This window comes from Eurosta solidaginis, chromosome 5 (assembly GCF_040869045.1).
Source record: "Eurosta solidaginis isolate ZX-2024a chromosome 5, ASM4086904v1, whole genome shotgun sequence".
Lineage (NCBI taxonomy): Eukaryota > Metazoa > Arthropoda > Insecta > Diptera > Tephritidae > Eurosta > Eurosta solidaginis.
In genome coordinates, this window is record NC_090323.1 from 237,765,725 (window position 1) to 237,792,886 (window position 27,162).

Sequence of the window (27,162 nt, forward strand, 5' to 3'; positions counted from 1 at the left end):
GTAAAAGTAAGAAACACGTGAATGCTATTTGGATGTGTTTTATATATATATTTTGCCAACCCTAATCCATTTCAACCGCTGTATTACAAGGAAGGGCTTCTCTGATATGTGGAAAAGTACAGCGTGTTAATGTAAAATCAGAAATGTATGTGTTTAAGCGACTTAAACTATGAGTGTTTTTCTTTCGTTTGTTTCATAAGTGCTGAAATTCTCATCCGGCATATGAAATATTCTAAAGACATAGTTTTAGTTTTTAATTTAAAATTGAGGTTCTTCGAGTAGAAGATGGGGTGCCAATACCTCAGAGCTCAGTGCTCGCCTTCACATCACATTTTGAAAGGGGTCTTCAAATAGAAGATGAGGTGGCTCATTAGAGCGAAACCTCAAAGTTCCCTATGCTCGCCCCAAATTAAATATATAGAGGTTCTTCGAGTGGAAGATGGGGTGCCAATACCTCAGAGCCCAGTGCTCGCCTCCACATCACATTTTGAAAGGGGTCTTCAAATAGAAGATGAGGTGGCTCATTAGAGCGAAACCTCAGAGTTCCCTATGCTCGCCCCAAATTAAATAAATAGAGGTTCTTCGAGTAGAAGATGGGGTGCCAATACCTCAGAGCCCAGTGCTCGTCTCCACATCACATTTTGAAAGGGGTCTTCAAATAGAAGATGAGGTGGCTCATTAGACCGAAACCTCAGAGTTCCCTATGCTCGCCCCAAATTAAACAAATAGAGGTTTTTCTAGTAGAAAATGGGGTGCCAATACCCCAGAGCCCCCTGCTCGTCTCCATATCACATTTTTAAAGGGGTCTTCAAATAGAAGATGAGGTGGCTCATTAGAGCGAAACCTCAAAGTTCCCTATGCCAAATTAAATAAATAAAGGTGTACCGATGCTTTGCATTTTCCCGTGTTTTTAAATACACCATAAATAAAATTAAAAATAACAAAATAAATTGAATACATTAAAATAAAGATATTATAAATAAATAAAGGTGTACCGATGCTTTGCATCTTCCCGTGTTTTAAATACACCATAAACTAAATACATAAAGGTGTACCGATGCTTTGCATCGTCCCGTGTTTTAAATACACCATAAGCTAAATGAACATAAAATACAATCCATTAAACTAATAATTTATAAAATAATAAATTTAAAAAATGCTTGGTTGCAGTGGGCTTTGAACCCGCAACCCCAAACGTTTGAGTCGGGTACGTCATCCACTGTGCCACGACTCATACGCCTACAAGCGCATCAAATTACTCCCTTATAACTCAAATTAAACTGCTCGCCCTCAACTGCCCCACGCTTAGCTAGTATGATATAAGTGAACTACTAGTGGACTATTAATGTTTAGTCTCTTTGCAAATAAAATGTTTAACTCCTGTTTACACGCGCAAATTCATGCTGACGTAGATGATTCACAGCTATATTTGTTTAACTTTGTGTCAAGTTTAACAGTGATTTGTCATCTCTATCACATAAGCCTGCGAATCCTCTTCCCTTGTTGTTGTTATTGTTGTAGCGATAAGGACACTCCCCGAAGGCCCTGGGAAGTGTTATCGATGTTCGTGGTCCTTTGTCGGATGCAGATCCGGTACTTTCCCGTAATAAGCGCCACTAAGGTATTAGCCCGACACTCGGGAACTATTTGGTATGACCACATAAAACCTGGGCCATCCCGCCCTACCAGCCGCTAGATCAATAAAGAACTTGGGGTCGCCACAGCCTCGGCTTTTAAGAAACACGATTCGCCACGGGTAGGTGAGGTTGACAATTGGGTTGGAGAAGCTATATATTGCGCTGGCAATCCCTTGAAAGAGTTGCTCTACACAGCCTCTTGAATTAATTTGGTGTTTACGACAGGCATACCTGCCGCGAGTATATTCTATGCCCCCTAACCCGCTAGGATCCTCTTTCCCTTACTAATGCATAATCGCATGTACTGTCCATATCAAAAAGACATGTCAACATCCTAGGTCCTCCAAATCTGTATATGAATTATAACTATCCTAAATACGTTTCAAGAGCGTATCTTGGGTTTGTCATGAATTGGAATCTTTCGTGTGATGACCGGATAAATGAGTACCCCAGTAGAGCATCTTTTTTCCTTAGATGGAGTACTAAATAACCCACGACGTCATCCAAAATCATAATTACAATTACTGTAATTGTAATCGCTAAGTTTTTCTGATTAAAATTAAAGTAATCGTAATCGTTATATGATAGGGATTACAGTTACAGTAATCGCAATCATAAATATTATGATTCGTAAAATGTTTAGGATTACAATTACTGTCATCGTAATTTGAAAAATGCGCATAAATGTGGGGATTACAGCTACAGTAATCGTAATTGATATGTAAAAATAGTGGCTCAACTCGAGAATCATAGCGTACTCAGCAAAAGAGGTAGTTTTTTCTAAGCATTATGTTGAAAAAATTTAATTAACAACTTGTGGTTCTCTAATTGGATTCAAATGTAAAATTTCATACTACAGTATTTTGATGAAAATAAAATAAAATATATATATCTACTTTATTTTTGATTAATTACGCTCCATTACTGCTATCAACCAGGTGTTTATTTCACACAATAAACGGCTGTTGGTTTTGGTGGTACAACCTTGGAGATTTTTTTTCAACTCTACCTCAACTCGATATCCAGTGCAGGATATCACCTGGAGAAATGTGTTGAATATACATTTGAGAACTGTACATTTCTCAAAATCTCTCGAAAGTTGGATAATAATTGGAAAATATTAATGACGTTGGAGATCAACTCGAAAGCTCTTAATATTACAAAATTTCTCAGAGGCTGGTAGTGATTGGTTTAAAAATATTCAAATAATGATGTTGGATATCACCTCCGGAACTAGATATATATTGGCTGGATACATTTTTTTTCCATGTTTGTTGGGTAAACAAAATCCAGCTGGTGCCGCAGCTACAAATTATCTAGATAATAAAAAACCAATGTTGCCGACCAAAAAAGGCAACCCCAAAGGCGGCCTTAAACTTTGACTCAAAATCTGCTCAGTAATTTAACTTGAGCTTAAATTTGACTAGAGTTTAAGCAAACTTAGTTTAAGCTTAGCTTAACCATCTACTGAAAAACCGGGCCTTAATGTTTCATTTTCAATTGTATATGTATTGCTTTGAATTTTAAGTGTCTTGTTGTTGTTGTTATTGTAGCTATAAGGACACTCCCTGAAGGCTTTGTGTTTCAAGCTAATGGTCCTTTGCCGGATGCAGATCCGGTACGCACCGGTACCAAGCCCGACCATCTCGGGAACGCTTTGTTATGACCACATGCGACCTTTTAGGCCATCCCGCCCTCTCACCCCCTAGATCCATTAGGAGTTCGGGTTCGCCAGAGCCTCGGCTGTTAATGAAACAGGATTCGCCACGGATAGGTGAGGATGACAATTGGGTTTGGAGAAGCTATGTATTGCCCTGGCAACCTGAAAGGGCTGCGCTACACAAACCCTTGAATCAGGTATTTTAGTCGCTTCTTAAGACAAGTATACCTACTGCGGGTTTATTCTAACCTAACCCGCTGGGGGGAGTTTAAGTTTCTTCTTGTGTTATGATCAAACCTAGATTTAAGAATTATCTGTATTGTTGTTGATCTATATTTTGTTGTACTATAAGAGATCGTGGAAGGATTATGTACCAACCGAAAGCATAATGCCTATGGAGGAAATATTCAGCAGATATACATATTAAGGTCGTTGCTTAGTCGGATCTTATCCTATGTATTGAAATTGCCTATTGTGAATTCTGAACAAGAAAATAATTACTCTATTGGACTTAGAAAGACGGAACTATTTAACATTTCAAATTGATATGCTGACTTATTTATATTTGTATTTTTTTTATATTTTATATACAGGACAAAAGTTCAAGCCCAGCGAAAGTTTGCCCAAGGACAGAATGCGCCAACCTCTTCATATAGCTCAGTTATTGCTGCATCTACTTCTTCTAATACTGGCCCAAGCACATCTTCAGAGGCTCGCGATCCCCCAACTGAAATTTTACCAAACAAACGACCGAAAACTGAAGACTTTCTAACGTTTTTGTGTTTTCGGGGAACACCCGCCTTACCAGCACATTTGGACTTTTTAAATCAAGGAACGAATGAAGCTGAGGATACGGTAAAGAAATCCCCTCCAAAACCTGTGAAAGGTGCTAAGAAAGGTAAAAAAGGCAGACCAAAAGGAAATGTGACAAAAAAGCAAGAACCAAAGCCTTCAACATCAAAAAATGCCACATCAACCGTAGTAGCAGAGCCCGAAACAACTGACACCAAGGTGGAAGAAGAACCAAACTCAGCAGTCCCTACTAAAAAGGAGCAACAAATTGAGTCTATTGATAATAATACAATTACACTCGCAGCAAAAAAGCTCACAGAATTAGTACCAGGTGGTAATAGACGTGGACGGCCCCAGGCCGAGTCACAAACCAACAATTCTAATGACGCTGAAAAATCCAATAATTCCCCAGATACAAAGCGACGTTCAAACAGGGCTACTGTAAAAGACTACCAACCAGTGACGGAACATGAAAGTGAGGAGGAAGATGAATTTTATTCCGCAAAAGATGATGCTACCAAGGTCGAAGACTCGGAAAAAGAATCATACATAATTCGAAAGAGTGAAAGTAAAAAGCCAAAAACCCCAACTATTTTAGAGCGTAAATCAGAAACGCCATCGAAGGAAAGTGAAACTGGACGTTCACGAAAAGGCAGGCCTCCTTCAACAACTAAAAAATTAACAGATTCTACGTCTGAACATATAGCAGAGGAATTAAATTCCATGGATTCTACAAAGGGGACACAAAAATTAGATGAGAAGCCAAAGGCTAAAGAAAAAGTACCAGTAAAACGACCCAGACAAAAGGAGTCACCAATATTTATACCATCGCCCGAACCGTCAGGACGTATGACAAGGCAGCGGGCCTTTTTTGAACCTGTCAAAGTTATACACACCGATGTTACAGATGACGTCACGAAAGTCGTTGAGGAAGAACAAAAAGATGATAATATTGATTTAAAATCAGATAAAGGTGCAACTGCAATTACATCACAACCTCTAAGTAAAATTGCCAAGAAAGGCAAAAAAAAGGAAACTAAGGAGTTGGTTGTTGTTGAAAATAAGGATAAATTGAATGTTTTTGAATTTTCATCAGACGATGAACAACCGTTGGCTAAATCTATAAAGCTTAAAAAGGGTCCCAAGCAAAGTCCAAAGAAAGGAGCGGGCCGCGGAGGAAAATTACCAAAAAAATTAACTCCGAAAAAACTGGACATCGAAGAACCGCCAACTGCTGCTGCCGCTGAAATTCGTGAAGAAATCGAACCAAATTTAGTGGCAAATGGTAAAGAAAGCGAGATATCTGAGGAGAAATTACAACCGTCTGTTAAAGTTAAAGGCAGGGGAAGAGGCAGAATAGCAAAAAAGAAAGTAGATGAAGAGGTTGAACTAAACCCAATCAAAGAATCAGCGCCAGCGTCACCCAAAAATCAATCACCTATACGTCAAGTCACAAACAAAAAATCTAAATCGGATATTTCTCTAGTAAACGGTGAAAATGAAAACGAGGGGGCATCTCCATGTGCACAAGCAAGAGTGCAAAGACCGTCGCGTAAAACAAAGGAGGCAGCAGCTATTTATATGGGAATAATTGGACACAAACTACAGCAAGCAGAAGATGACGACGATGACTTATCGCTAAGTAGTTTTCCAGATAGACCAAATGTCAAAGAAATGGAAAAAATGGAACATGAGTTAAAAAAGAATGCAGGATCAAGTGCAGCAATCACGAATGAAGCAATAAGTTCAATCATTTGCAAAAAGGACTCCCCACCAAAGCCAACAACAATTGGAGAACCATCCGTTAATGCTGAGAAGCCAACAACTGGGAGACGAGGACGTCCGCCTAAGCAACCTAAACAGGCACCTGTAAAACGAGAAATTGAGGGAATGTTGGTGAAGAAAGGTGCAATAGCAAAAATTGCAACGGCTGTCGATTCCGGTACAGTTAATAAACATAAATTTGATAGCAGCAAAGCTGATACCGACGATGAAGATTTTCTGCTGAACAAGGAGCTAAATGAAACTAAACGCAAATTAGAGAAAAGTTTCAGTGACTCCGATGATGAACCTTTAGCAATTAAAGCTAATACAAAACCGAATGATAAGGATTCTGAACAGTCAGATTCAAGAAAATATGACGGTACACCACTAATTATAGCTCCAGCGAACCAATTGGTAATGCTCCCAATTACGACTAAACCGGTTGCGACACCACCACTTAACACAACAGCAACCGCAGTGACTAACGCTTCGCCAATAACTAGTACCATGCCACAGAGTACGACACCACAAATACCAAGTCCATTCAAAACAATTGAAAAGAAGTCTCCTATACCAACATCGAAAATACTAAATGTGCCAGCTACATATGCAATCCCTGCTACGACAGCACCATCACCAACTGTGGCAAATATTGCAATGAATACTAGCGGCTTCAATAAGACTCCAGCATATTTGCCACCAGCATCACCGCATTACCATGCACCAGTGCATGTACGCCCATCCGCTCTTCATCCATTCCCGTCGGCAAAGTCACCAACAGCACCAACAACTACAACGGTGGGAAGTACAACACCGATGCAGCCACATATGCAAACGCCATCACTTCCACCACAATCACAATTGAAATACCAAGCGGCGCCAACAACTTATCCACCCCCAATTGAGGCTTACCCCTCGCCAAAGATTAATCCAAATTTTTTAACCCCAAAATTCGACCGCACAACTTTACCACGCACCAACAATTTTCCCTCACCATCTCCAGTCAAATTCGACCTATCATCCGTTACCAAAGGTGGACTTGGTAGTTCTGGTTTAGCATCGAAAATGTCTATGACGGGCGCAGGCACATCATCTATGGCAGTTGCAGCAACTACAAGTGCTAACACTTCAGCTGCCGCCACTATGGCACTAACAACATCTGCAGATCCATTGAAAGATGAAATTGGCAGTATACTCACAGCCAGTCTAATGCCAAGTAAAGAGGAATCTGGTAAAGTATTTGGTATAGCAAGTGTTAGTTTGGCACAGAGCTCAGGGCCAGATAACACTAAGTGTACACTAGGCAAATGTGGCTCTATACATAAGCCTGTATTGGGACCCGTTGTGCCTACCGAGGGTTATATTGGCGATCAGTTATCGAGTAAGGAACGTCGTAAGGCAAAGGTGAATATGACTCATGAACAGATACAAAAATGGTTGATTGAATGTTCTTCAAATCCGGATGAGATACAAGATGATTTGGATGATGATTACGATGATAATTTGCGACCAAATTTATTCGCAACAACTCCTCCGCCAACACGTGACGACAAGGAGAGTACATCTTTTAGTTCTTCATCGAAGGCTACTCGCGATCTTGGTAAAAGTGAGAGTGCTTGGTCCGCAAAAGGACCCTCACTAAAGGCGATACCTGTTATTGCCACAAGTAACCGAAAGGATGATGGTAAAATTTTAGATTCAGTTAATCCAATGGAAATTGCATCTGATAACGAGAGAACAAGTGGCCAAGCAATAAATCTAACACAAAAGAATAGTGCGAAAGCAAATTTGAATGTAAATACGAGAGGAGAGACGCCACCAACCCCAGTTAAAGCATCACGTACGGAAAAGCCAGAAAAGAAAACCAGCACATTGAAAAAACCCAAAGAAGATAAAAACGCTGGCGAAGCTGCAGCGAGTAAAGACAATAAGCAAAGTAGACTTGACAAGGAGAAAGAAAAAGAAAAAGAGAAGGACAAAGAAAAGGAAAAGGACACACCAACCACAACCAGCGCCTTAACAAAAACAAGTGGCGTTGGCAAACAACTCCCAGCAGCTTCTCCACCTACTATCACAGACAATGCCCCTGCAGCGTCGAAACAAAACCGGAAGAAAGGTACCGCAGCAGTGACGACGACTACCTCCATAGATGAGAAAACCTCCACCACACCAGCTAAGACCTCATTAAATACACATACAGTCTGTAGTACTGCTGCTTCAAAGACACAAAAACGCACGCCTGTTTATAATCAAAAGAATCAACAAAAACAAATTGAACTCAAAGAAACTACAACCACAAGTCACAAGAAGACAGCACCATTTTCTTATGGCGCCTTTTCTGCAGATAATGAAAAATCTATATATTCATTCGATAAAGATGATGACGAAGGGGATGGTACTAAGCAACCACACTCTACACCAACCTTTAAGCGTCAAAGTGCTCGTGACTCGCAAAATGAAGAGTCCTTTTCAAATACTCCCCCTAGTAAGGTGTCCCCGGGAAGAAAACGTGCAGTAGCCAGTGCGAGTACTGAAAGGACTAAAGAAATTGCTGGTAAATCTCAAAATAGTTCAGTTTCGTTAACGCTAAGTCCGGCGGAGAATTGTAAACTGGTAAAAGTAAGCTTGGACTCTGAAAAACCTGGAGTAAGCAAAACTGTTGCGAACGCAAAGCCAACGCCAACGAAGGCTGCCACAAAAAAGCCAGAAACGTCAAATAATGATGCTGAATCAGATTCTGAGGGGCATACATTTTATATACCCCTACAAGGTGTTGGTACTGGTGGCGATGGTGAAGGTGGCATACAAGGCGTTGCTGTAAAGTTGGGACGTGAGGGTCCCGACGGTCCTAACCAGAAGGTTATAATGCATGCGACATTAGTAACAAAAGCGCAAATGGGCTCGAATTCTAAACCACTACCGGAATCTATGAACGTATCCGACATTGTTAAAACTTTAACTTCGCAATCAATTCCAACTACTACGGCATCAAATACAAATAACGCTCTCGAAGATGCTACCAAAAAAGGTGAAAAAGTGCAATCAAATAACTCGGCAGCAGCAAGTGCTGACAAATCTTCATCGAATAGTTCGAAAAATGTGCCAATCGGTACCGTTCAACCACGCTTTAAAGCAGGCGCTGACGCTGCCAATCAACCCTCAACATCAGCAGCAGCTGCGACTGCCAACGCGGTTGGTAGCGGCCTTGTACGTGTCAATTCCAATTCATCATTATTTTCAGGTTCTGCAAAGTCGCGTATTGGCGCTGGTCCTGGTCCATCGACAAATAAAAAGTTTAAAGATGATACCCCAATCAAAATGTCGAATAACACAGCTTTTCCACGTCACGACGATCCCACGCAAATGGTAGAGGCGCCCATTTTCCGACCTACAGAAAAGGAGTTTGCAGATCCTATAGACTTTATCGAACGTATTACTCCAATTGCAGCGCGATTTGGTATATGTAAAATAATTCCACCGCCAACTTTCAAGCCCGAGTGTCGTATTTCGGACGAAATGCGTTTTACAGCTTACAATCAATATGTGCACAAGATGTTACATCGCTGGGGCCCAAGTGCAAAGGAGCTAAGTGCAATTAAAAAATATTTAGCGACGCAAAGTATAGTCATGAATCATCCTCCGTGGATTGGAGGCATGGAAGTGGACTTGCCGCGATTATATCATACCGTACAAGAATTGGGCGGCTTAAAGGAAGTTATTGAAAAAAAGAAATGGGCGCGTGTCGCTGAGGAAATGTGCATACCTAAATTGGCACAGGATCGCGTTACGAAATTGGATGATATATACTGCAAATATTTGCTCCCATACGACACCTTATCGCCGGCTGAACGTCAAAAACTATTCGATGAGGTTGAATCAGATTGGGCAAAACGTGAGGCGCGTGCACGAAGAAATGCCGATCGTTTTGTAAACACTGAAAGTGTTTCCAACGAAGAAGATGATGTCTCATCAGAAGATGACGAGGAATCTGAAGAGGAGGTAGATGGTGTGTCTATGGAATGCATTGTGAGAGGACGTAGTATGCCGCTTAGTCAGTTTTATCGCATTGCACGTAATACTATGGCTTTGTGGTTTAAAAATACCGAACCCATCGTTAATGAGGTGGAGGCTGAATTCTGGCGTCATGTCGCAGTGCGTGATAGTCATGTTTGTGTGCACTCTGGTTCAATAGATTCATCTGGCTGGGGTTATGGTTTTCCCAGTCCTGGACCAAAGAGTAAAGGATCGAACTATGCGCGTCATCCATGGAACCTCAAGGTACTTACAAACAATCCCGGCTCAGTACTACGCTCACTTGGTCCTGTAATGGGTGTAACAGTGCCAACACTACATGTGGGAATGTTATTCTCTGCTTGCTGCTGGTATCGTGATCCACACGGTCTATCTTGGATTGAATACTTACATACAGGCGCTTCGAAATTGTGGTATGGCATTCCAGATGACCAAAGTGCAAATTTTCGTTCAGCACTTACTTCGCTCATTCCCACGCATTGCCAAAATAAAACCATTTGGCTGCCCTGTGACACGGTTATGGTTCCACCGCATATGCTCACGGATCGTGGTGTGTCGTTATGTCGTATCGAACAAAAGCCAGGCGAATTCATTGTTGTTTTTCCACGTGCCTACACCTCTAGTTTGGCTACTGGTTATGTTGTCTCTGAGAGCGTTTATTTCGCTACAACTTCTTGGTTGGATTTGGCAAAGGACGATTTTAGAGTGAGTGTCGAGATCTTTAAACTTTATTTCGTATGTATTTGCATAATTTATTGGGAGCAAGACCGGGGAGAAATCTTGTTATGTTGAATGGTGAAATGGTAAATAATTTCGAGTAAAAATTTATTCGAATGGTTGGAAAAAAAACCCACCAGATATAATTATAATTAAAAACAATTGACTAAAATATTATTAATTTACGACTCGATCTTATTTATTATTTCAAATTAAAAAGTTGGATAGGCCAACGAAAATTATATAATTAGCATATATCTATATGACTATTCTTGATTTTCTTTAGGACATTCATGAAAGCTGTGAGCCAGCAATGTTTTCCTTAGAACAGTTACTCTTTGCATTGGGCTACGATCAACGTGTTACATCTGACACATTACAACAAATGTTACCTATGCTTCAAGAAGTTTATGAGAAAGAATTGGCCGCTCGAGAACAGCTTAAGGTATGTAAAATCTAATATTGTTTGTGTATACTTCCGATAAGATATACATACGTAGGAGGAGATTTAGGCCAAGCTTCAATGCCAATTTGCATAGTGCTACATTTTAATTGGTGGATATTCCGACTTTAAGTAAACTATGCACACAGTTTCAAAATATTCGAATTCAACATCTACAAATTTCAAACATGTATGTATATTAGATTGGGTCGATTTATTAACCGATATCGCGCCATCGATTTTTCGATAGGATTTGGGCTCAGGAAAAAAGTTCCACTACGCTTACCCAAAAAAAAAAAATTATTTTCGAGCTTGCGAAATTAAATTTTTTTGACTTTTTTTGGACTTTGATTTTTAAGGTTTTTTTTATGACATACTAAAAAAAATTCGTTTCATTGTAAAATTTTCATGTATACCCTGTCCGACTAAAAATGTCCTCTAAAAACGTTTACGATGACAGTTTAAGACAACATTTTTGGGTTGCACAGGGTATACATATGAAAATTTTTTTAGTAGGTCATGAAAAAAACCTTAAAAATCAAAGTCGAAAAAATTAAATTTCAACAACGTCCAAAAATTAAAACCAAACAAGATAAACGAAAATGGACTTACATACATATACATATATGTTAAATTTTCTATTATAAAAACATATCTCTGATACCATCTATATGTGGTACAATTGTCAAACTAAACAACAGAATTTAAAGGCATAACAAATAAGCCGCGGAAATGCAATCCGTGTCTTGTTTTATGTTTACTGTTTTGTTCCTTTTCTCCATTATTCGTAAGCTCTCTATAGTGTATCTGATTTTTGTTCGTTTCTCTTTGTCTAATATTTTAACATTTTTCATATCAGCTGAGTGACCGCTTGATGTGGTGTGTTGCGATAGCGCTGTGTTGATTTTCATTTTCCTTATGTCTGCATGCTCATTTAGGCGGATTCCTAGACTTCGCTTATGCGGCAGTTACCCACCGACGTGTGCCGTACGTACGGACGTTTGTCGTACGAAGCACGTTTGACCGAACTCTCAAGCCCGTAGGAATCAATGTGTGCGTCTGTGTACATGTAGATAACATATTTGTGTGTGTATTGTTTACAACAAAGCACTGTTGCCATTGGCCAGTTTGCATGCATGCTTATGGAAACATCAACTTTTTCCAATTTAATTTTTGATATTGTAAAAGGCCGGAATACATATTAAATAAGTATAAATAGATTACGTATTTATAATCAGCACTTTTACATAATTATTTCGAATTATTTTCACAATTTTTCAAACTTTAATTAGGTGTTTTTGCATAAAAGTGCAAACGGTCAAAAATTAGCGCACAAAAGTTTACTAGGCAACTCTGTCTAGTGAGAGAGCGATCAGCTGACACGTTCTTACGGAAAAAATCCAAATTGTTTTGATTTCTACGTTCCGGGCTACGTACGTACGGGCGAGTTCTAGCTCTGCTTTCGTGTGCGGTGAGATTTTGCACGCTGTTGACACGCTGGGCAACTGCGTACTCAACTGCGTATGTCTGAACCCATTATCTTCCATACATAGCTTTTCGGTATCAATTTAATAGTTCGTTTGCCCAGGCATGCTTAACCAACGAACCGATATCATTTCGTTACGATAATTAACGTTAATAAACGAAACGAAGTCATTTCGTTTCGTTTATTAACGTTAAAAGCGTTAAATTAACGAAATGATTTCGTTTCGTTTTCTGCGATATCAAAACGAAATCAAATCGTTTATGTTGATTATTAATTTCAAACTATGCTGGCAAAGCTGATTGATGGCGGAGTCATTAAAGGTGAAAGCATTAGCCAAGCTGATTGCAACTTTTCTCATGAATTTTGACAGTACGAACATTTATCAGAGTATTTTTGACATTACCACCAACGAATTACACAAACAAATTACATGGAGTTTGTGTGTGTATGTGCGCTCTTTGTTACCACCTTACGGCTTCACCATGGCTATAGCATTGCCAGCACAATTCAAACATAAAGTATCACGTTTTTGTTAACGTTTTTAACGTAAACCAAAGCTTTTAGTTTCGGTTAAAAACGAGATACAATTTATCTTGATAATTTCTTTATCGATAATATTTCGAAGTGTTTCAACGGAAACGGTGGAAATTTTTTGATAAACGATTAGCTTAACGTTAAGGTGCATCCCTGGTTTTGCCCCTGGGTGGGCCAAACCGTGACAAGCATTAAATATCACTTGTCGTAACACTTTTGGCACGTATGGTCGCAATGTGCCGGTTGATTTATCACAAACTATTACGATGCCCGATTGTTGATGTCGGTGTTCCACTAACTGCAACGAGGTTTGTTCGCCATCAAGTAATCCTTTAAGTTTGTTACATTTTGTTTGCTCGTCATGCAATTGTTGTATATCTACTGGCGTCAGTAGCGAAAAGGTCTCGACCCTTGAGAGCATATCGGCTACAATATTATCCGCGCCGCTGATGTGTCGTGTGTCCGAAGAAAACTGACTAATGAAATTAAGCTGTCGTGTCTGCCGTGGTGAAAGTTTCTATAGTGTTAACTACTTTGTACTCTTTACTTTAATTTTTAAAATATTTTTTAATTGAGTTTTCATGGTAACTTAAAATTTTTGAATAACTTCAAAAAAAGAAAATTCTAATTAGTATTAAAATATCTAAACTCAAAAATAAACAAAAATAAATTTTTAAAAATAAAATAAATATTTGGTTTATTACCAAATATATTGGCGATCCCACCAACGAACTTTATATGTTTATGTGATGTGCAAAAACAATACCAACAAATTTAAGGAATCGATGTATGTATTGCAAAAATCTTAAAAGTTAATGAACGAAAAGGATTTAAGCACACTACAGCAGAGAAATATAAAAGCCTGTAGAATTTTTTCAACACATTTTCATTACAAAAAAAAAAACAAACAGTGGAATTTACAGTGTTTTCTGTTCCAACGGCAGTGACTATACATGCTTGCCAGTAACTGAATACGGAGTAAATTTTAAAATCACTAATGTACTACGAAAAACTGAACATGATTTAAGACATTTACAAGGTATTTTAACTTATTATTTATGTACAATAAACCTAATTAACAACAACATCATAAAAGAAATAAATAAAAATATTAAATCCAAATACAGTTTACGACAAATTAATTAATAATAAGCCGAAAATGGAACCCAAATTTTACCAGATTTATGAACAAAAATTGAAAATAATCAAAAGCAATTAACTTTTCTACATTCACTTATTCGTATGTGTGTGTATACACATTTATTTATTTATGTAATATTCTGTGCGTACGACATTTATTCCACGCACATATCATCGAAACGAAAATTTATAAAAGTTGACCAAGTATTTTCTCTTATAACAAAGAGATTTTTGTGTGAACTTTGTGTATAATAAATTATTTAATTGAGTATACACTACGTCAACTTTTCAGCGAACAAATCATATTGTATGCCATTTTTTGGAATCATTCGTAACCTGTCCTCTTCACTAATTACAAAGCCATTTCATAACAAAGCCATTGCATAACAAAACCATTGCATAAACATCAACAACGATGTATTTAATGATTATCACGTCAAAAAAACGCAATTAATTCGCTTAAAATCTTTACAATCATCAATCAACTATTTATTTTAATATTTTTTTATTAAATTTAATTTTATGTAAGTACAATTTTTATTTTAATATTTAATTAAAAATTAAAATTTTATAATTTTAAACCTTTTAGATTTTCAAATTTATTTTAAGATTATTTTTATATTTTAACAATTTTATATAAATTATTTAAAGCTACTTTTTTTTTTATATAAAAATAAATATTTTATTTAAATTGTTAACTCCCTTTCCAAAAAAATTCTTAAATATTTTCTAATTTTCAAATTTTTCATTTAAATTTTTTTTTTTTCATATGGTTCTACGTTCACCAATACGAACCCGTAATTTTACAAATTCTGAAAATCAAACTAACAACCATACAAATAACATCATGACTCACAATACAACTCAAAATTCTAACATACAATTCTAATACACCACAAAACAACATCTCTAATATAACACAAGATACTTCAACACAAGATAACTTTACAAATTTTCCTTCTACTAAATCTATTAAATTACCACAATTTTGGCAAGATTGTCCTGATGCCTGGTTTTTACTTATTGAAGGACAATTTGAAATTAATAATACCACCGATGATAATTTAAAATTTCAAAATGTTCTAGTTACCCTTCGACAAGATACTATTTCTAAAGTTTTTGACGTTATTAACCCTCCTCTTTTCAATAAATATGATACAATCCAAAAAATTTTATGTGAAAGATTTTCTCTTAACGAAGAAAGACGATTAGAACAATTATTTTCAAAAACTGAACTTGGTGATCGTTCACCATCTGAGTTATTCAGATTTAGGAAATCACTTATAGGTACTGACTTCATGTAAGTCAAGAATTACTTTTCAAATTATGGATTCGTAAATTGCCACAAGAAATACAAATCCATTTTACTTCTAGTAACAATCAAAATAAAGATGAAGTAATTATTTTAGCTGACAAACTTTTTGATTTAATCAACAAACCTCATTCTTCCAAATCTCCTATAGTTTCGAGTATAAATAATAATATTGTAGAACAATGCGTTAAAAATTTAACTGAATTAACCACGGGTATATTTCAAAATTTAAATAAAATTTCTAATGATATTAATCAATTACAAATCCATTCAAGATCTAAAGATAGAAATAGATCTAAATCTCTAAATTTTTCAAGATCCAGAAATTTTTCAAACAATCGTAATTTTAATTCACAAACAAATATTTGTTGGTATCACAAAAAATTTAAGGATAACGCTCTTAAATGTATACCCCATGCTATTTTAATCAAAATCATAATTCAAATTCTGAACAAAATTTAAACTAAAAAAATCCATTATGACGGTGACGGATAATGGAACTATTATTAAACCTACTCGTCACCTATTCATATTTGAGAAATTCAATAAACTTAATTTTCTTATCGATACCGGCGCAGTTGTATCAGTTATTCCTTTTTCTAAATTTAAAATTTATAAAAGAAATTCGGATCTTACTTTGACTGCAGCAAACGGTTCTTCAATTGAAACTTTCGGTACAAAACTACTTAAAATTGATTTAGGTTTAAGAAGAGATTTGGAATTTCCATTCATTATTGCGAATATTGATACACCAATTTTAGGAGCAAACTTTTTAGAAAAATTCTGAATTATTGTCAATATTAAAAATAAAGAAATAATGGATTCTACTACAAAAGTTAAAGTTGCTAGATCCTCTGGATTTTCTGCTATTTTCTCACTCAAAATTCCTATTGTCGAAAATAAGTTTACAAAATTACTTAATAAATTTCCATCTATTACCTGTGAACCAGATTATACTAAAAAAGTTAAACACCATACGGTTCACAGGATAGAAACAAAAGGTATTTTACCATTTTCGAAACCCAGACGTCTTGATCCAATCAAACTTAAAGTTACTAAAGCTAAATTTGATTTCTTAGTTAAAACGGGTATATGCAGACCCTCAAATTATCCTATTGCATTTCCACTTCATATCGTTCCTAAAAAAGAACCAAATGGTTTGAGACCTTGCGGAGACTATCGAAAACTTAATTTTATTACTACACCAGATCGGTATCCTTTACCACATATCCACGATTTAACAATTGATTTAAAAAACAAACAATTTTTTTCCAAAATTGATCTTGTGCATGCTTACCACCAAATTCCAATGGCAGAAGAAGACATTCATAAAACTGCAATAACTACCCCTTTTGGAATGTTTGAATTAGTAAGAATGCCTTCGGTTTACGAAACAGTGCTCAAACTTTCCAACGCTTTATTAATGAAGTATTTTCTGATTTCCATTTTGTATTTACATACATTGATGACATTCTTATTGCCAGTGATAATGAAGATCAACATAAATCATTTAAAATCAGTTTTCAAAAGACTTGAAGAATATAACTTAAATATCAAACCTTCAAAATGCACTCTCGGTGTAAATAAATTAATTTTTTTAAGTTACGAAATTTCAGGCGAAGGTATTAAACCATCTTTAGATAGAATTGAAATCATAACAAATTTTGAAAAACAAATTTCTATAAATAAATTACAAACATTTTTAGGTATGATAAATTACTATCACAGATATATTAAAATGTTAGCAACAGAACTTAGTCTTCTGCATGAAATGTTAACACATGCAATTAAAAACAAACTCAAACAATTAAATTGGACAAATGAAACCACAACAGCTTTCGAAAATGTTAAAAAACTTTTTGCTAAAAATACTTTACTTACACATTTCGACAAAAATGGTACTTTATCATTAGCAGTAGATGCATCAAATGTTGCTATTGGAGCAGTTTTTCAACAAACTAGCAATAATATACTAGAACCCTTAGCTTATTTTTCAAGAAAATTAACTAAAACAGAAACTAAATATTCAAAATTTGATCGTGAACTTTTGGCAATTTATAATTCAATTAAACATTTTCTTGAAGGTAGAACTTTTACAATTTATACTGATCATAAACCTTTAATTCATGTTCTAAATTCTAAAGAAGATATATCTCCTCGACAACTACGTCATCTTGAATATATTGCTCAATTTACAAATGATATTCAATATATACGTGGAAAAGACAACATAGTTGCCGAAACACTTTCCCGTATTCCAGAAATAAATGCAATTTCAACTCAAGATAATAATTTAGAAACTTTATATAAAGAACAACAAACTGATACATTTTTACAAAAAACCATTTCTGATCAAAATTCTAAAAATAATTTAAAAGAAATTCATATTCCAGTTATTAATTTAAACATATGGTGTGATGTTTCTCTACAACCTTTTCGACCTTATGTTCCACATTCTATGAAAAGAATTATATTTGACAAAATTCACTCATTATCTCATCCAAGTATAAGAACAACTAGAAAATTAATTCAAAATAAATATTATTGGCCTAACATGCGTAAAGAAATTAACGATTGGACTTCATCTTGTATCAATTGTCAAAAATCCAAAATTTCAAGACATACTAAATCTCCTATTCAAAAAATTCAAGTACCATCAGGTCGTTTTGAACATATTCATATGGATATTGTTGGACCTCTTCCAGTTTCAAATGAAAATTGTTATATTTTAACAATTATTTATAGATTTTCACGTTGGCCTGAAGCTTATCCACTTAAAGATATTTAAACAAATACTATAGTAAAAACTTTTATTCAAAATTATATACCACGATTTGGTATACCATTGAATATTACAGTAGATCAGGTTCACAATTCACATCAAAATTTTTTACGGAATTAACTAAACTTTTAGGTTCTCATAAAATTCATACATCTCTACCATCCCCAAGCAAATGGCATGATAGAGAGATTTCATCGAACTTTAAAAGCAGCAATTATAGCATCAAACGACTCTGTTCATTGGTCTGACATTTTACCATTCATTCTACTTGGTTTACGAACTTCTATTAAAGAAGATTTAAAATGTTGTTTATGGCCAAACACTTAGAATAACTGGTGAATTAATTATTTCAAATAGTAATAAAGAACATGATTTTTCTAATGACGCTCTTCATAAAATAAGAGAATATTTTTCGCTTGTTAGTTCTAAAGTTGTTCATCATAACAAAGAAAACTTTTTCGTTCCTAAAAAATTAGAAAATTGTGATTATGTTTTTGTTAAAATTCTTCGTAAATCTAATTTAGAATCATCTTATGAAGGACCTTTTAAAGTTATCTCTAAGAAACAAACATTTACAATTCAATACAAAAATACTATTAAAAATATTTCAATTGATTTACTTAAACCAGCAAACATACTTATTAACACTAATTTAAATACAAATAGAAATACATTAAACAACAAAAAACAAAAAAAGGTTACATTTAATATTAATTAATAATTTGTTTGTTTTAAATTTTCTTGGAGGGGGAGTAAATATAGTGTTAACTACTTTGTACTCTTTACTTTAATTTTTAAAATAATTTTTAATTGAGTTTTCATGTTAACTTAAAATTTTTGAATAACTTCAAAAAAAGTTAGTATTAAAATATCTAAACTCAAAAATAAACAAAAATAAATTTTTAAAAATAAAATAATTATTTGGTTTATTACCAAATATATTTTCTCCCACTTCTGTTCCAATGCATGTGCCAACGGTTTGTGATCCGTGAAAATAATGAAAGCTGTTCCCTCTAAATGATAACGGAAATGCCGTATTGCCTTGTAAATTGCTGTTAGTTCACGATCGTATGCGCTATAGCGTTGTTCTGTTGGGGTAAACTTTTGTGAGAAAAAACCTAATGGCATCCACTTACCCTTAACTAATTGCTGAAGCACGGCACCGACTTCGACGTCGGAGGCGTCAGTCATTAAAGCTATTGTGGCACCTTTCATGGGGAACGCAAGAAGGGCCGCTTCTGCCAATTGTTGTTTCAGTCTCTCGAACGCTTCTGTTGTTTTTCTCGCCCAACGGATCTCGGTTTTATCTCTTTTCTTACATGGTCCCATTAATTTTTGTAAAGGTGCCTCGGTGGCCGGAGCGTAGGGCAAAAATCGCCTATAAAAATTTACTGTCCCCAGAAACCTCAACTCGTGCACTTCCTTCGGTTTTTTGCACTGTAGAATACCTTTGACCTTCTGCGGCAGCGGTCTGATACCATCCGCCGAGACTAAGTGTCCTAAAAACTTCACTTTTTCTAAACCTAGTTGACATTTTTCGCCGTTGATAACTAACCCCCTCTCGCGGTAACGGTCAAAAAGCTGTTTGAGATGCTCCGCATGTTCCTCTGGCGACGTGGAAGCTACGAGTACATCATCTAGGTATGGAAATACAAAAGATACCCCTTTTACTGTTTCGTCAATGTAGCGTTTGAACGTTTGGGCAGCATTCATTAACCCGAAAGTCATATATTTAAACTCATAGTCCGAACGGCGTTAGAATACTGTCTTTGGCACGTCTGCCGGGTGCGCTGGGATCTGGTGGTATGCCTTCTTGCAATCTATTAGTATAGTATTGTATAGTTTATTAATTCAGTCTATGATCAAGAATCCTACAGACTAGATACAATAATATATTAAAAATAAAATAAATATAAATATTAAACATATACAATAGGTACAACATTATGTAAAGAGTAAGTCAAAGGAAGCCTTAAATGTATCTCTGGACGCAGAAAAATCAATATTTAATCTAGTAGAGAGCTTATTTAATTCTGTAGGGGCGCGGAAAATTGGGCTAAAATAAAAGTAATTTGCTCTATAAGAACTCAAGTAAAAAGGCAGGAATGCGCGCAGATTTTTTTGCGACACATTAAACGATATTTTCGCAAGCAGAGTCGCACAGTCCAAAGAGCCCACAATCAAGTCGTACACAAACATAACCAAGTGCACCGTTCTCCTCGCTTCAAGTGATTGCAGATTGATCAGTTGACAACGAGAAGAATAAGAAGGCAGCGGGTTATCAAAATGTATGTAGTTCAAAGCCGAAAACAAATTTTTTCCGAACAATTCACCACTTAAGTCCTGTCTGGCACTGTTTTCGCGTTCAATCTCCTATAATCGCCGCAAGGCCGCCACGTCCCGTTTGATTTCTGCACCATGTGCAACGGGCTCGCCCATTGACTACTTGTGCGCTGACAAATCCCGCGTTCGATTAGGTACTCAAACTCTTTCTTCGCACATTCCAGTTTTTCAGGAGAAAGTCGTCGCACCCTTTGTGCTACCGGTGCACCTCGTGTCTCTATATGGTGTTGAACTGCTGTCGTGGGTATGTTGGCCTTGGGCAAGACATTAGTAAGATCAGGACAACGTGATAAGATCGCATGATAGGGATTAGCTCCCTTTAAAGAGAGTACACTATGTGGCGGCAGTTTGATTTGGCAAAGCGCCCGTCCTAGTATCTGAGGAAATCCGCACCTATTATAGGATGCGCAACGTCGGCGATTATGAAACACCACTTAAATGGTCGTCGTAGGCCGAGATCTAATGTTATCTGTCGTTTGTATGTAATGTATTAATTGTAGTATTGTTCGCAGCAACCACTTTCATTGCGTTTGGTTGCATACTCTCACCGTGACGTTTGGGTACAACCGAAACTTCGGCGCCCGTGTCGATTAGAAATTTCATTGAGGACGTTCTGTCTCGAATGTAAAGGCGGCTGGAGTTCATATCCTCCTTCTACATAGCCGCTTTGTCGAGGGGGCTGACTAGTTTTCCGAAAGCTTTGGTGTGAAAGCGCATGGTGGCCGACACCGTGTTGCGTTCTTGCCGAAAATATGATGATACCAACAGATATCGCGGTTTGTATCCCGTCTGTCCTCACTGCGTGAGCTGGTCGCTCGTGCTTGTTGCCGAGGCGCTCCGATCCGTTGCTGTTTATACGTTACCTCCCGGTTCTCTAAACGATCTAGCCTATCCAGCAACTCTGAAATGGCTGCTGTTACATCGTCACTTGGTTTGCAAATAGCATCGACGCTACCACTCATAGTCGGAATTGCCACTATGTCATCAGCTTTTCTTGCCAACTCTTCTACTTCACCCTCCATCGTTACTAAAATTTGCTGCGCATGGAGGGGCAGTCGTCGCAGCAATAAGGATTTCAACAATTCTTTACCTAGCTGCTGATTCGCCAGGTTTTTCGTCTCTCATAACAAAACTGTAGGCTTTCTCTGGCCCAATTCTCCCAACTCGACTAATCGCCTAAACTTTTTTCTTTTGATTCGCTAAATTCTTCGATCAATAGCTCTTTCAATATGTCGTACTTGTTTGCATTGGGTGAGGGAAATAATGTCGCTGGCATGTGCCAGTACAGCTGAATCGATTTCTGCAACGACTGCCCACCGTGCCACTTGAAATGGAGATACTGCCTCGTGAAATGTTTCTTAGTTCTCATTGGTCATGATTTGGAAAATGCCTCAGCAATGCTTGGTTGTACTATTCTGTTGTCGTCGGGGTCACCACTTATAGAATTTATGTTTATATTTCTATATTTATTAACTCAAATAAAACTAAAACTAAAAAGAACAATGTCTTATCTTAAAAGGGAAAGTCCCAAATTGTATATGCGTTGAAATTCAAAGTATTACTAGACGTTGGCTGTAGTTGGTAAAACTCAGATGTTGCCACATATTGCGGCAGGGTCCGATTTGGGTAGTCACTACACATATATGCAAAAATACAATAAAAGATGGATTTTTCAATATTCAATATTCACTTTTGAAATGTTTAGTAATATTCCAATTTCACACAGAGGCTTAATAAAATAATTAGTCAAGTTTTCTTCCATACAAAATACAAATTCTTAATTATCTCATTATTGGTTTATTGAATGCCTAATCGGGTGAAAAATCCAGTCGGCTTTGCTTGGTGCTTCGAATTTTATTGTCAATGTAACAAGTGACAATCAAAAATAAATTATTTTCAATAACTTACGAAGAATAGAAAAACACGAAAAAATTTCAAAACTTTATTTTCGCTGCATTTGCTGCAAAAGATAATATGGCTTTTTCGAAAATAGGCACATATTTTGTTAGGTGCAACATCTATGGGGAGTTGCGCATGCATTTTATTTTGACGAGCCGGGCCCGTGCGCATCTTGCGCAACCAATATAATAGTCTATTATCAAATATCAACAGAAATCAGCTGTTCTACCAATCAATTAAAACTTACAGCTTGCGCTACCATCTAGCGTATGGTAGCAACTGCCGGTAATATAGTGCAAATATTCACAATAGTGCCATAGTAAAAATAGATTTCTTTGTGTGCGCTCAATCGTTTATTTTTAACAAATTATTTTAATAAAATATAGCGAAACAAAAGCACTACGACTAAAATTAGCTAAAGCTCGCTAATAGCCCGAATCTCCATCTTTACAACCAAAACTTTATTTATACATTTGGATTCCAAATAAGAGCGAATAAGGGACCCGTACATAAAAACAGCAATTAGAAATAATATATATGATTGTATTTGTAGTTAAGAAGGGATCGGCTACTTTCCATTTGAACTATTTTTTGTGAAAACGAAATATTTCTTTGGGGCTGCTGACAGATGTTCGCTTAATAAAGCAAAAGGCCCTGTATGGAAAGGGAAACTTAATTGTTTCATTAAATAGAATTGTGATTCGATTAAGTTCCTGTATGACAACGGTATTGGACTAGATTTACACTGTCAAATATCCGGGCTTTAATTTAAAATCGCTGAATTACCTGCTCTAAACCATTTCCAATTTCAAATGAGTGTCACTTGAAAATAAGAACAGGCAGCTGTAAATGGGAAACCGTCATATGGAAATGATATTCTTGACTTGCTTTTGTTAGGTCTAACTTTAAATATGCTGCCATAGTTTGGAACCCCTTCTAAGCTGTTTATTCGAATAGAATTGAGCGTATGCAAAAAAGATTCGTGTGCATTGTCTCATTTAAGGTTTTCTCGTTGTAGATTGGTTGATATGCAAACTCTTGTAGTTCGGAGAACAATATCTGGATTAATATTTGTGCATGGCTTACTCTGTGGGATGATTGATTTCCATCCCTTGTTAGAGCTTATGAATCTTAATGTCCAAGTAAATTGTTACGTCGCTCTGATCTGTTTTTTGTTGAATTTTGTAGACGTAATTACGCAATGGAAATGATAATAGTCAATTTTAGATGCGACAGCGTCACTTCGATACAAGAAGAGTCATTTGTAAATGTAAGAGCGTGAAAAGAAAATGAGAAAGCGTCATTTGTATATATTTGGGAATAGTCAGTTGTAAATGCGAAAGTGTCATATGGAAATGAGAAAAGTGAATTGTTAATGCGAGAGGTCATTTGGAAATGAGAATAGTCAATGACGCTTTCGCATTTACAATTGATTATTTTCATTTACAATGCCTATTCTCAATTACGTTTCACGCTCTTGAATTTGAAATGACGCTTGGCTATTTACACTTGATAATTCCCATTTCCATTTGACGCTTTCAATTACATTTACTTGTTCTCATTTACTATTGACGCTTTCTCAATTATTTTTGTTATTTTACTATTATCGCATTGATCATTGACTATTCTCATTTCCATAAGATTATTTCGCATTTATATCTGACGATTTCTCATTTACAACTGGAAAAGGTGGCAGCCGCTGTGGTGTGGTGGTAGCGTGCTCGACATACCAAACCGAGGGTCCTGGGTTTAACTCCCAGACAAACTGATATCAACATTTATAAAGAAGCTTTTTCGATTCAAGGTTCGATTCGAGCTCAAGACCAGAACAATTTTTTTTTTATGATAATTATTGTTTTTTTAATTTTTCTATAATTGAAAAATTGTATTTTGTTTTTAGAAAAGTAAGTACAAAATGTTTCAGACAACCTGTCATAGCTGCGCACATAGATTCATTTCGAAGGGTGCTAAGCCTTCTTCATCAGTACGCTTTGGGCAGGCTGCGCCAACCATTTTTCCAATCGGGGTCGCCTCTCGGAGTTGAATTGGCACACACTCCATGCCATGAAAAGCTTTAAGTGAAAATTGAACTGTTTGGAGATGCCGTTCGGAGTCGGCGTAAAATATGTAGGTCCCGTCCTGCCAATTTATAGGGAAAATTAAAAAGGAGCACGAAATAAATTCAAAGAGAAGCTCGGCCTAAATCTCCTCAGTGGTAAATCACGCCAAGATTTTTTTTAAACAGGAAATGGCTCTAAACTGCCGAAATATTTCATTTTTAATATAATATATTTTTTTTAGTGTATTTCTTATTTTAATTTATCATCTTATTTCATTTTAGGCTGCTGGTGTTACTTCGACGGAGAAAGTGACCTGTGAAAAAAGTACCAAGGCGAAAAAGCAACAACCACCTCAAAAATCGATTGAGAGTGAATGTGATCTGTGTCGGGCGAATTTGTATATTTCAATGGTTAAAACTGAAGAAGGAAATATATATTGTTTGCAACATGCATTAAAGAATTTAAATAACGGCAACATACAAGCTAAACAATGCAAACTGATTTACGCTTATAATGTGGATGATATTGAAAGTCTAATCAAAAATTTAAAAGATAAGATTCAACAGAAACGGCACACGCTTACGGGGAAAAAGTCAAAGTAGTATCGAGCCCGTCGAAAACGAAAAAATCTTTGTAAATAAAAAATAATGTATAACACAAATATATGTATATGAATAAGTGGTGATGCACACATGCATGTATGTACTTTAATGTCATCTACATTTGTAGGCGTTGTTACAAACATGCATAAAAATTTGATCAATAATACACAGGCAAAAGAAAAAACTTTAATATAGAACTATAAATTGCAATTATAAATGCTTTGCAAGTGCGCATAGAATATGTAATACATACATATGTATAAAACATACCTAAACACTTACGTTATTGAGTTCTGTTTAAAAGATTTTTTAAATTGAGAAAACACAAAATGGTTTAAAAAACCATTAATAATAAATGTGTGAAAATGCTTAAACATATACATACATAAATGTATAAGATTCGTTTATTTATATAAAAAAATATATTTTCAGACGAGAAAATCTGCGTATACTTATTAATAACTATTTGAACACTTCATATATACCAACTAATAAAATAAAACTAAATTGTAGATTTAATGTATAGAAGAGTTGCAATTTCTAATTTTACGGTGTTTTTTTTTTTTTTGCTAACAGTAGATGCAGCAGCAGTAGATATAGTATATACGAGTGTTTTAGATTTGCATAAAAATGCACTAACTCTCAAAGTGGAGACATTTTATTTTTGATTTTTTTTAAGGAAAATAATATTAATAAATATGCATTTGATGTTAAGCATTGGCAAATTTCCGTGATGTATAAATAAAAACTTGACACTAATTATTTAAGTTCAATTACAAGAATAATTAAAATATGGCAAGTGTTGTTTTTTGTTTTCAAATGCGGTATTTCACTAATTTTGTTTCCGTGTCCACATTTTTTCAATAATTTTCTATCATGAAAGAAATTACAAAAAGAAAAAAAAAAAATTGAATTTTATCTGCTTTTTGTTAGTCCTTTGCATATTATATGTTGTAAGTTCTCTTTATAAATAAACATTTGCATTAGATGTTCAATGTATTCCACATGAAGTGCAACAATAAATATTTCATTAATACTAACTATAACGTTTTTGATGACAACTTTGTACGCTGTATGGGGGAATTCAGAATGTGGATGTAAGTGTAGTATGTGAACAATTTATGTTTATGGTTAAGTTGAGGTGAGCGCAAACAGACACCAAATAAGTTAATGGAAATGAACGAAATCAACTCGATAAATATATAAAGCGAAGGAAAAGTAACTGAAGAGAAGATGAAAGAAAAAGGAGTAACCAGAATAAGCAATATAATAATGATGACGATAATGATGTGGATGATAATAACAGTCATGTGCTTACGCGTCGCCAGTTTAGCCTGATCCAAAAAGAAAAAAAAAAAACACTGAAAAGCTGCTACCCTGCAAAAATAACGTCCTGAGAACTGCAATGGGATGTATTCTTATGATCCATAAACAAGAGGCAAACGAGCTCAACATAAACGTTCTCGAGATGGTCGGGCTGGCACCTTAATGGTGCTGTGTTGCCGGAGCGTACCGGATCTGATCCGGCAAAGGACCATCACATCCATAACACTCCCCAAAGCCTTCGGGGAGAAACCTTATCGCTACAACAACAGCAACAGCTCAACATAAAAGCATAATGACATGCTGAACATACAGCTCCATAACGTTCTAGCCATAACCATACCATAAATGCCAATTAAACTTGATGTGTATTGGAACGATTTTCTGCCATCCCTTCTCGAACGAGAACGGAAATCGACACTGATGATGGCACAACGCCGAAACCGGTTTGTCTCAAAGCCAAATTTGACAAGGGATGACGGAAAATCGTTCCAATATACATCATTTATCCACCCTGTCGGAAAATCAACAAAACAAAATAAGCCAATTAAACTTCCTTAACCCAAATGCCATAATCTTACCCATACCCATATCCATAACCATCTCCAATGTGATCGATTAATGGTGTCTTAACTTA

At 36.0% G+C, this 27,162-nt stretch overlaps 1 protein-coding gene across 1 annotated transcript in view; it reads left to right on the forward strand.

Annotated features, from left to right (window-relative positions):
- Jarid2 (Jumonji, AT rich interactive domain 2) overlaps positions 1 to 26,242 on the forward strand; it is a 37,013-nt gene extending 10,771 nt beyond the window's left edge. The window contains exons 2-4 of the mRNA XM_067789029.1: positions 3,891 to 10,590; positions 10,889 to 11,047; positions 24,882 to 26,242. Of these exons, the coding sequence (XP_067645130.1) occupies positions 3,891 to 10,590; positions 10,889 to 11,047; positions 24,882 to 25,202 (7,180 nt within the window). The 3' untranslated portion in view covers positions 25,203 to 26,242. The remainder of the gene's footprint in view (positions 1 to 3,890; positions 10,591 to 10,888; positions 11,048 to 24,881) is intronic.
- Positions 26,243 to 27,162: the final 920 nt, after the last annotated feature.